This window comes from Hermetia illucens, chromosome 1, assembly GCF_905115235.1.
Source record: "Hermetia illucens chromosome 1, iHerIll2.2.curated.20191125, whole genome shotgun sequence".
NCBI lineage: Eukaryota > Metazoa > Arthropoda > Insecta > Diptera > Stratiomyidae > Hermetia > Hermetia illucens.
Window position 1 is genome coordinate 80262587 of NC_051849.1, and position 12784 is coordinate 80275370.

Sequence of the window (12784 nt, forward strand, 5' to 3'; positions counted from 1 at the left end):
TCAATTATCAAAATCGTTTAAACGATTCGTTGGATGTATGGGGGAAGGTAAATAAATGTTTTATAGAACCATGCTATTTATTTGATGTGAGGTGCTGATAATGTCCTGGCAATCGGTAATTATCACCAAGAGTAATAGTACTTATGTACAAGCATAGTACCAAACTTTTAACCAGATTGAATACGAGTCCAGACACTTCAATAAGAAATGTACTTAATAAGCGGGCAGTTCAGATAACATGCGTTGCTAAGATTAAGTTGTGACCATCGAAAATGGATTTTCAGAAATTCTACTTCATTGGTTTTCGGGAAACAGGGGTGTTGAATGCATTAATTTGTTGATCTAATTTAAGGTGATAGTACGTGCAGATGTACGAGAAAATAGGGAGGTGAATTTCTCCCAATATTTCCACTAGTCTTTTGTGATTAAATTTTTCGAATCAGTCATCCCTGTGAATTGCAACAAATGCTTACTTATTATTAAAATAAATGATTGATATCCAGGTAGCGGAGCTAGTAGTTATTTTTGCATAAACTACATGAGTAAAGCTGTTGAAGTGGTTGATTGATTGATTGACTGATCCTGCTCATCACAGTTTTCAGATATCCTTTTAAAGTAGATTTTGCCTTTTCATTTCATAACTAGACATATTTAGTAATTATTTTCTTTGCTGATTTATCTTTCATCTATCATTTCAGTAACAACAAAACATCATCAGAGACAACACGATCACAGTCCGGACTCAAAGCGAAGGATACACAAGTGCCAATTTTTGGGCTGTAAAAAGGTCTACACAAAAAGTTCACATTTGAAGGCCCATCAGAGAACGCATACAGGTGAGTTCGTTTGAAACAAAAAGTTTCAGTAGCTGTAAGGTTTAATGCAGGGGCTGAGCTACATGGTGAATGCTAAAGGAGCAAGGTTGAACCGTACACTGACCATTAATCTGCTATACCTAATCCATAAACCTGGGGTTTCTTGAAGAAACACATGTACAGCCTTGGATTCAATTCCTGCCTTTTTAGCGAAGTCCTTGCAACATCATTCAGACCGATAAATACGAGCTTTATTACGGCGATCGACCTAAATCTGGCATGTGACTTATCACGTGTTTAACACTATAATTTCCGAATGACTCCGAATATCAAAAAATCACTTTGCCCATATATTCCACACTATGTCTAGATACAATTGATGCAAAAAAATCGATTCTGCGGATCCGACACACGGGATGACCCCCTTAAACCGCGAAATTTCGAAAATAGCGCCATTTTGGAAAAAGTGGAATAATGGTGTGCCGTTCCGGGGTTGGGGGTCTGTGAGGTTCCAATAGTCGAAAGAGTCAGTCGGTAGCGTCAGTTTGTGATTGATGCGCAAACCGCACGCTTTGTAATTTTGCATCCAGTCCATAGTCCCATCGAAACTTCATCAAGGAAAGATTCAAAAGGGTTTATGGTACGAATATATGTAAACATGCATATAGTAAGCCCCAAAAGTGACCGATCAGCGGTGATTGCTTGAAAAAGGTTACTGAAGTTTTTAAACTTGCGAAACTTGATTTTGAAATTTTAATGTCTTGACATTTTTTCTTCTTCAGTATTTTTCGGGAGCCACCAACAGTAAACGTTCTCATTCAATTTGTAAATATGACACTCGGTCCAACCAACATAGGAATTGAGATTAATTCTACTCTGGGCGAATCTGCTTCTCCTTTCACCTCAAGCAAGTATTGTGTCCCAGAAGGTAACTCGAGGTCCTGTGGGCTACCAAGACGAACACTACAGTTGTAAACCAGACCAAATATACACTGCAGAATTGGTGAAGCAAATCCAGCAAATCCAGTGGTATTTATTAGACAACCAAAGCATGGTAGGCGTTTCAGAAAATTGTCTGCTTCATAAATTCAACAGCAATTCGGAAATGCAAAAATTGTACACAAGTTGTTTGTTCACAATTTCATTTAACAGCTTCCTGCATTGTGGTACCTTCTGTTTTCTCAGAACTAACGGTGCGTAATTACACATTTAATTTCACTAAACTAAACTAAAAAGATGTAAATTCCTCCTTACTGTTTCGAATTTTTGGTTTTTAAAAGGGTAGGTATTCTAGGGTACATGAAATATGAAACTTCTATTAAGATCGTCATGTAAATGATGATTATTCTGGTGCTATAATTTCCAAGACTGTGGCCGTTATGAAGGGAAGGAATTCAGTTTACGAAAGATAGCAGCTTCCTTAGCTTGACTTTCTTTAAAGTCGCCAAAGAACATTTAACTTATTGTTCATTGTCTGATTCTAGCTGGAATTAGACAATCTCAAAGTAAGTGCATGAGAATCTCATTTCCTTACCATAACTTCGGTAATGTCAATTATAAGATATGCCGAGTCTAGTGGGACATTGACTCATTAACAAGTGGCCCTCGCTTTGATGCCGGCTTGATTGTCTGGAAAAATACCTCATCCACCAGCAAGCATCCCATATTTGTATTATTCAGATACGTTGTTTGTTTCGGGGAGAACTCCCTCTCCAACGTCACAAACAAATTCTTAATCGCCGGTAACAAATACTGCGCTCTTCACCCGGCGCAAAAACCGGTATCCGGTCTAGGCCTGCCTTAATAAGGAATTCCAGACATCTCGGTTTTGCGCCGAGGTCCACCAATTCGACATCTCTAAAAGCTGTCTGGCGTCCTGACCTACGCCATCGCTCCATCTTAGGCAGGGTCCGCCTCGTCTTCTTTTTTCACCATAGATATTGCCCTTATATACTTTCCGGGTGGGATCATCCTCATCCATACGGATTAAGTGACCCGCCCACCGTAACTTATTGAGCCGGATTTTATCAACAGCCGGACGGTCATGGTATCGCTCATAGATTTCGCCATTGTGTAGGCTACCGAATCGTCCATCCTCATGTAGGGGGCCAAAAATTCTTCGGAGGATTCTTCTCTCGAACGCTACCAAGAGTTCAAAGTTTTCTTTGCTAAGAACCCAAGTTTCCGAGGAATAAATGAGGACTGGCAAGATCATTGTCTTGTACAGTAAGAGCTTTGACCCTATGGTGAGACGTTTCGAGCGGAACAGTCTTTGTAAGCTGAAATAGGCTCTGTTGGCTGACAACAACCGTGCGCGGATTTGATCATCGTAGTTGTTATCGGTTGAGATTTTCGACCCTAAATAGGAGAAATTGTCAACGGTCTCAAAGTTGTATTCTCCTATTCTTATTCTTCTTCGTGTTTGACCAGTGCGGTTTGATGTTGTTGGTTGATTCGTCTTCGGTGCAGACATTGCCACCATATATTTTGTCTTGCCTTCGTCGGTATACCGAATTCTCTCATGGCCGTGTACAGTTTTACCCTGGCTATGCTATCATAGGCGCTTTAAAGTCGATGAACAGATGGTGCAACTGTTGTCCATATTCCAACAGTTTTTCCATTGCTTCCCGCAGAGGGAAAATCTAATCTCTTGCTAATTTGCCTGGAGTGACGCCTCTTTGGTATGGACCAATGATGTTCTGGGCGTATGGGGCTATCCGGCCTAGCAAGATAGTGGAGAATATCTTATAGATGGTACTCAGCAACGTGATACCTCTATAATTGCTGCATTGTCTGATATCTCCCTTTTTATGTATGGGACAGATAATGCCTCTTTGCCAATCGTCAGGCATTGATCCTTTGTCCCATACATTGAGCACAAGTTGATGAACCACTTGGTGTAACTGGTCGCCTCCATATTTAACCAAGTCGGCTGTAATTCCATCGGCTCCTGGCGACTTATGATTTTTTAGCTGATGAATTGCACGGACTGTTTCTCCTACTATTATACTACTAACTTGGTGGTGGCAGTATTTGTCCGTCGTCTTCAGTTGGCGGGACCTCCAACTCGCCGATATTCTGGTTGTTCAGTAGCTCATCAAAGTACTCAACCCATCGCTCTAATATGCCCATTCTGTCGGAAATCAGATTTCCCTCTTTGTCTCGGCAGGATGAGCATCGAGGTGTATAAGGCTACATCCTACTGATTTGTTGGTAAAACTTCCGCGCCTGGTGCGGTTGCTCCCTTGTACTTTTCTAGTTCACAGACTTGTTGGTTCTCCCAGGCTTCCTTTTTACGTCTGTGAAGTCGCTTCTCCGCTCGACGAAGTTCGTGATAAGTCTCTGCGCGTGCCCGCCTCCTTTGTGGATGCAACATTACTCGGTATGCGGCATTCTTCCGTTCCGTTGTTAGCTTACATACATCGTCAAACCAGTCGTTCCGACTCCTTTTGCGGCTGGGGCCAAGTATGTTTCTGGCCGTATCCATGATAACGTTCTTCAGGTGATTATGAAGATCATTTGTTGATGCTTCGTCTCCAGGTCCTCTGTTGACTGCAGTTATTGCGGCATCCATTTCCCTCTTATAAATGTCGCGGAGGGTTGTGTTGTGGATGGCTTCAGTGTTCACTCTCACCTGATTGTCAGAGGGGATTCTAGGTGGTATTGTTATTCGAGCTCGGAGCACCATGCCAACGAGATAATGATCCGAGTCTATATTGGCCCCCTATATGTTCTGACATTCATCAAGGCTGAGAGGTGGCGGCGTTCGATCAACACGTGGTCAATTTGGTTGAAAGTGGCCCGTCTGGAGAGGCCCACGTATGTTTGTGGACCGCTTTCCGCGCAAACCAGGTACTTCCAACAACCATTTCGTGTGACCCTGCTAATTGAATAGTCCGCAGTCCGTTATCATTTGTTTTTTCGTGTAAGCTATGGGAGCCAATGTATCGCCTGAATACGGGCTCCTTCCCTACTTGGCTGTTAAAATTCCCAAGTATGATTTTGATATCATATCTGGGAGCTTCGAGGGTTCGTCTACTGCCTCGTAGAAGGTATCTTTCTCCGACTCTGCAGTCTCCTCTGTAGGAGCGTGAACGTTAATGAGGCTTATATTTCCAAACTTGCCTCGCAAGCGCAGAATGCATAGCCGTTCGCTTATGTTTTGAAAGCCGATAACAGCAGGTTTCATTTTTTGGCTGACTAAGAAAACTACTCCGAACACATGGTTTACTGGATGACCGCTATAATATATGGTGTGGCGGCTCTTTTCCAGGAAACCGGTCCCTGTCCATCGCATCTCTGTAACGCTGTTATGTCAGCCCTATATTGGGAGAGGGTATCGGCTAACTGCTCATCAGCTTCATCTCTGTACAGGGAGCGCACGTTCCATGAGAAAATCGTTGATCCGTTGTCGTTGCCGGGTCCGTCGTTTTAAAATCCATCCTGTCCGAAGCTCCTTTCGTGGCTCCGTGACATCGGTTTTCCGTGTAGGGTTGTCAGCCCTACCCAACCTCCAACCTGGAGGACCAGTTGATACAGTTTGTCCCGTTTTTAGGCGCGGGAGACTCGCCTTCATCCTTCTCCGTCTGCAGCTTTTCGTTACGAAAGAGCTCCCAGCGGTCACCACGTGAAGGTCGAGATAGGGTTTTGTAGTAGAGCTGTTGGTTGGTTGGTTCGGCAGGCATTTCCCAGGTTTTATGCTCCATCGTGGGTACTAATCCACGTTTCGCCCTGGGACTTATTCTACCCTTTGACCATCAACATCGATCCTGCATCTCATTGTGGTGTTCACAATGTGATAGCTGTGAGTAGACTAACTTTCTACCGAGTGACTGCTCAACTTCACCGTCTAGCAATTAGATACCTTTTAGAAAAGAAAGGTAATTGAACTAGTTCAGGCAGTTCCCGACTTTCCTATTGTTGGTAAGTGTCTGGAGGTGATTAACACCCCCGCAAGGCGTCTGATGGAATCTAAACGGAGCTCTTGAACTGTTTTGCTTGTAATTTTTCCGTTTCACATGCCTCCTTGGCGTCGAGTTTGTTAACAATCAGCAGCTTGGGAGTGGATACTTTGCTAAAACAGCAATTGACAGTGAATAAGTTGTTCTTCTTTGTTCACCGGAATAGGTGTAAAAACATTCTTCTAGCGAATCGCGTGCGATCCAGTTTTTTGAACGTCTCTACGGCCTCAGTCAATATTTTCTTGGTGCAATGATGGTTGTTTCGGTCTTCTTGAATTACAATATGCTTTCTACAAAGGATAATCTGTGATCGCTGTCGTTGTTAGACCTGCGAGATAGTTCTGAATACTCGACAGGGTTTCATGGTTCAAGTGCTTTTGTTATATCGAACATGTCAGCTTTCAGCCTTGACAGACGATGTGTTTGCGATGCACATCTCAAATTCCATTTTTTGGTGGATCTATCCTGGTAGTTGGTTGTGTGGAAAGTTGTGCAGCCAAGTATAGAAGGTTGGAGAAACTTCCGATAATTAAGTTACTGCCGCGCTTCGATTTGAAATATCTTCCAGTGCATAAGAACGAATTCTATATTTCTGATATTTCAACCAGTTTGTGGATTTGTTCATTAGAGCTTCCGACGCATCAGCTGGATTATGCTGACTGAACATATACTACCTTCTAAGGCGCCGACAATTTGGTGTTTTCAGTTGGACTCGTTATTTGGATTTCAGGACTACCGGTACTGGATCGAGTTGGAGGCGATCGTCTGCATTCCAACTTGGATTTATTAAGGAGTAAGGATTGATGAGCGGCCTAAACCTCTCAGGTTCTGTATACACCAAAGTGGAGGGTGGGTGGTGATCATTTCGAATAATCTTTCTAGGGAATTTTATCTTAACTACGCTCTGTGGATTTGGAGCCAGTTGTTTCTTTTTTTTTTTTTTAAATAAATTTTTGAAATATTAACATTGGCTGACAAGCACATTATCTTTAATTAAGAGTAGCTACCTCTTACTGTTTAGCAATTTACACACTTATTTGCTTCTCTTCCAAAAGTTATAAACTCAGACTTATCTACTCTCCCTAGCAACTAATTGCAATCTAAATGCCCATTAAATATTTCTCGGCTAAAGTAAATTTCCCGCCGTTCAAAACCATATCTTCAAAATTTGAAATTAGCTACAAAGGCAAAGTATTCATAAAAATATGAATGAAGATAAAACCCTCCTTGAATCTTGTCTAAACGGATAAGATGAGTAATTCAGTGAATTCGAAAAATTCCATTTACCCTCGAATTTTTGTTGCGTTATTGACTTCTGAATGAAACGTGATTCTCAGAATAGAGCCTAGACGGTAATATTTACGGAAAGGACCGTAGTTGAGAAAAATTAAGAAAATTTAGGACATTACTGCGTCCATCACGACTTTTCCCCTCATCATCTTTTGCTTTTATTCTACGGACGGCATAGGAATTGCAAACCAGCCTAATGTGTGCCTGAGGGATGAATCCCTGAAAAGGAACCAAAATCCCTCTGACATATTCCCCCGAAAACTTGAGAAAGTGGAAAAACTTAATGTCAGTTAAGTTCACCACAAACTTTTCTTTTGCTCCTTTTGCCCATTTTTTATGTAAAATTGTTTTTCCAATTTTTTTTTTGGTAAGTGCTTTCACCCTTCGTGTTTCTTCAGTCAAAATATTCTGTTTTTCGTCGTGGAATGGGAGAAGATGAGGGATGATAGTATGTGGCTATGTGTGGGTGTACGGTTGGCTTTTATGGGTCGAAGATTGGAGAGGCGAGCTCATTGAAGTACTAGCGAAGTTATATTTTTGAATTTTGTACAAATCATTGAATTTTATTATCCATCAGTCGCCCTGTCATCCGTAAATTTTCAAGTTGTAGAGCGCATCATGGGTAGTTAATTTTTGATGGTCGACATCCTCTCTCTTTATTCTATCTCCCTTCAGTGTTTATCGATACGAATAATTTGATGAAAGGAGTTCACTAGCTCGGCTTCTGTTGTTTTGATGAAGACCTTGTCTGAAGGGTTTTTGTGTTAAATGTGTTTTATTGTTAAAATGAAATTGGAGCTCGTGTTGGCACAATAAACTTGGTCCTATTCAAGTGGATGAGAGTTCAAACTTAAAAAGGAAAAGTGGTTCCACAGATCTTCTTGAAGGCAAAGCACCCAATCTTCAGATAAAACCAGTGCTTTGCAAGCGACTAATGCCACCATTCGTCAGAATTACGAGTAATTTACATTTAACGTGAATCATACAAAGGTCAAACGAATTACTCCCAATTAGTGAAACACGTACGTACACTTTGAATGATGAAATGAAAAACAATTTTCACTTTCGTAATAATAATTGACCCATTGAACCTGTTCCGTGCGTTCATCAAATTAGAATCGAAATGATGCATGCACGTCTTACTACTCACTTGGTAGTAAAAATGTTTCGAATGAAAACTAGCTGGGTCGAATCAGTATTCGCTGATCACGTCTGGATGTGCAATTATGTCACCATGCCGGAGACCTACTCATTGAGCCTACGTTTCGGGTTGGTCGCAGAAATTCCAAAATGCATTTGAGTTGTTTCATTGCATTGAAGTGAGCCAATGTGAATCATCTATGTCATTGAATCCAGCAATCGTCTTGGCGTCACAGCAACCGCGATTGAGTCCATTAATAATTTCTAGGATGAGCTGAGTCAACGATGCAGTGAGCGGTGTTATTTTGTCAAAGCTTAAGGGGTGGCTTGTAATTAACAACTTAACTTTAAACTTTTTGTATGTTAAGGTCGCCTATATTTTTCGCTGAAAACTGTACGAGATGTTGATCAACCAAATCTCTGAAAATGCCCTTAGTAAGCAACCACTCCATTTAACGAATAATGGACCCACATGCACTAACCCATTATAACATATTAAACTGCTCATCTTACGAATCGAGGATGTGGGAAGTGCAATAATTGATATGAGATGGTGTAATCGATTGATTGAGCTAACAACAGCAAATCTAGTTGATTCGTCGTCATAGTTGAGGAGTCATGCTAGAGCCTATGGAGACTTAGCACAGGGGTCACTATTCTATGGGCGATCTTGAATTCCAAAGCAATTATGGTTAAAAAGGGGGCGATTAGCGTTAACTGTTATTATTACACTATTGTCTCGTTTGTGAAATTGAAAGTAAAAGTGGCTTCGTTGTCACCATCTTGTAGGGTCATGACATCGTTCCCTCAAATTGGAGAACAGCCATGGATTAATAAATTAATGTTTAATAGGCGGGCTCTAATTGAATCAAGAGATCTGCTGAAATTATGCTTCAAGGGGGAATTAATATTAATTTTGTTTGATAGTATAATTTACTCTTAGATAGTAAGCTTAAATGAAGACATTTAAGACATTGAAGATCGCCATTTATGACCTGCAGAAGTTTAGAAATAAGTGCGTAATGAAGTTTATGAAATGACAAGTATCGTTTATGAGCCTTACACATATCACCCCAGCGGTTCTTTGGGTGTCGGTTTATTTGATTTTTCTCTATTGACTATTAATGTTTTTCGTAGACCAATTGACCAGTGGGAATTCTGCATTGTCAGTATTTCCACCTTCATAATTTAATTTTCGTTTTTAAGAACGATCTTTCGTTTACACGTTCGAGATAGAATTTTGAGCTTTGGAGCCACTGAAATTTTTGAGTTTAAATATATTAATAAACAAGTCGGGAAACCGGAAGCTGGGCACTTTAGGTATGAAAGGTTTTGTTTGCTTCTTGAGTATATTTGAGTGTAGAACTATCAAATTTGTACGTTGTCCGTTAAGAATATGCATTTAGCATGTCAGGTTTAGTACTTCGGGTTGCAAATTTATACGGTTAAGACAACTTTGAGCTACTGTAACTTTGTTATTAATAGTATGATTTTGATCAAACTTGGGGATAATATGCTTCATATTATATTTTATATAATACTACTACCAACTTTTATAACTCTGAGATGACACCCCTTAAGGTTTTACTCAATTTTCCTAAAAATATGGTATTATACGATTATTAACTCAATTTGAACAGATATTGATATGGAGAGTATTTTGAGGCCTGGGCACCATATAGAGGCAGCTTCATGATTTTTTTCAGATTTTTGGGTTGGGTAGTTTCTTAGAATGGGTCCGTTAAAGAAATCATCACTTTCCACCCCTCCCACTCCTGGCTTTTTTAACATATCTCAAAACTAAGACCGGCGTCGAAAAGTACTTATTAAGACCTTTCATTTGATACCGACTATGACTATATTTGGTCAAAAAAATTTTTACGCCCCCCTTTTACATGTTTGGGGACCTCCCCCCCCTAAATCTCAACGTAGGAGGATATCACTCACTGTATGTCTGGGGGTCCACAGGTCCCACCTTCTCACCAAATTTCGTGTGAATAGCTGTTTCTAAGAAACAAAACCTTAAAAATAGCATACCATATAACGATTTTAGACCTCTTGATAAATCAAAGACTCACTGTCCCCTAACAGTAGCGCAAAGGGGACACTGGCGCGGACAGCCTGACTTCATTTTATGAAGTCATGCTCTTAATACGTTGACCCCTATCGAGGTCGGTACCGCTGACGGTAGACACAATCCTATCTGGATGTGAAAATGGTCCTCGATCTTGCCCTTTGCTCTTGACCGAATAACGCAGTGGGTAGAGTCTTAGGTTGCCATACGGAAGGTCGTGGTTGAAATCTCACTGGTGAGAAAGGGGGTTGTATTGGAACCGGATGTCGGATACTAGTTGACTCAGCTATGAATGAGTGCCAGAAATCAGGGTAATAATCACGGGTGAGCGCAATGTTGATTGTATCGCCTCCTACAGTGTACTGTAGTGCACCGTTAGGGCCTTGAATGAAATGCTCTCGCACGCTTCAATTTCCTGATCTAATTGGATTTTCGCGCCGACGATTATTATCGTTCTTTAAAATAAATAAGAGAATGCGATCATCCATCATGCTCAAGTCCTTAGTTTTGCTAGTATTCATTCCAGTTCTCCTTGCATCTTCTTCGAGATTCCTCACTAGCTGAGAGAAAAAAAGCAGATAGGATAAGGGTAGTCAAGATATCTGAGGATTCATGTTTTAGTTCACCAGTCTCCGCGATTTCAGTATGTACTTTACCAATGAGAAAAAAGAATAGTGTTAGTGGCAGAATATGTCCTTGTCGCACTTCACTTTGGATGTAAAGTTTGTGATACATGATACTGTTTATCGTTCAATATGGTTTTGATAATAGGCATTAGCTCCTCTGGTATGCTTTCTCCATGTAGAGTACTTCAGATATACCTCTTTCTTAAGATCAACGAAAAATAACTGAAGCGAGAATCTGCACAATATTCTAATGTGATACGCTGTGTGTTGTAGGTAGCATAAAAGGGTTCAAAGCGGTAGACTTTCTGTAACAATTGCAAGCATTGACAGAGACAGTAACGAAGGAGCGATTGTTAAGCACGTCTTGCGGTAAAGGAGACGAAGATGCTACGTTGGGCTAGTGGCGTCACACGTTTTGATCACACCCGAAATGAGGATGTCCGCGATCGTTATGGGGTTGTACCGATCGTGGAAAAGTTGCGAGAGGGGCGTCTTCGATTATATGGTCACGCAATTCGTGCTAACGAGAATTAATTTGCCAAGATTGGTCTGAAGATCGAAGTCGATGGTAAACGACCAAAAGGCAGACCTAAACAACGGTGGCTTGATACGCTAGATGGGGATTTGAAAGCCTCGAGATTGCACCCAGATCAGGCATTCGATAGAGCCAAATGGCGATCACGATGAGCCGACCCCGCTTGTGCACGGGACAAAGGCTGAAGAAATAAGAAGATTGTCAAGCCATTTGGTTTTATTCGGTTTGTTAAGATCAGTGGGTGATTTTATTCCTATTACTAGGAGCGGTCTGTATCCGAAGTTGCAACCCATTTCTTTCGCCTGAAGTGGGAGTTTACATCATGAGAATCATTGTCAAATAACCCTTCCATCTCGTAAGTTGCCCACCTTCATAGACGGGAAATTTAATAAATACCCTTGTCCTGCGCGCTTTTTGTATAGAGTAATGAAATTTGGAAACTTCATCTCTTTTGTGATAGAATTATGGGTAATAAGTTCATTGTTAAAAACAAACAGTATCTCTCCAGATCATATCAGTTCTGATATTTTTCTCTACATTTACTTAAATAAAAATAGATTCTTATTTTGCGTTTCATTCCCACACTTATAATTAGGTGGAGACTTTTGTCAGCTGGCGTCGTAAGTTTGTAATTCCTAAGGCCGTTATCTACGTTCAGTTCGGTCTGCCAGTTACGCTGGAAGAGCCCACAGTGCACCAGCCGTCAGTTAAACTGAAAGTACCACCCACGTACCGCCAAGCCAAGCGGCATCATTATTTCAACTCTGAACGTGGAAGACATTGAAATGCAAATTTGAGAACAGGACGGCTTTCAAAATTTGAGAACCCGGACATATGAATAAGAAGGCGGAGATTTCGCGAGAATCGGCTTTCTACATTCAGTTCGGCAGCTTCAAGTAAAATAGGCGCAAGTTAGATCCTCTGTATCCATTTCGATAATATTCCTTTAGGAAATGCTTTTGTTTGGATACATATGCTTGAATTTCGCGGCTTCTGTGATCGAACTGCTTCAGCCAATTCTAAATTAGCCACTTTTTGAGAGTTTAAAAATTTGTGCCGCCCTAAAACTTTGCCAGTTTTTTTACTGTGCATAGAAACAATAGAAAAATCAAACGACCATGACGAAATTACAATCTGAGCTTGAATGGATGGAGGTCCCTAGCACGAGCATGAACACTTACCCCTCGATGAAACTTCTACATCCATTGACTTTATTCTTTCTTTCAGCACTATGAGGAAGTTGCTCTTACCGAAGTACTTCCGCAGGTTGGGCGAAAGTTGGAAAAGTTGTCAGTCATCGAATATCCAATAGTTGGTTTTTCAGCTTGCAGGAAGGTTCGAAT

At 40.9% G+C, this 12784-nt stretch overlaps 1 protein-coding gene across 1 annotated transcript in view; it reads left to right on the forward strand.

The window, feature by feature from the left end:
• The window catches only part of LOC119653200 (Krueppel-like factor luna), a 406205-nt gene that overhangs the window by 381092 nt on the left and 12329 nt on the right, over positions 1–12784 (forward strand). The window contains exon 3 of the mRNA XM_038057771.1: positions 699–836. Coding sequence (XP_037913699.1) covers positions 699–836 — 138 coding nt within the window. The remainder of the gene's footprint in view (positions 1–698; positions 837–12784) is intronic.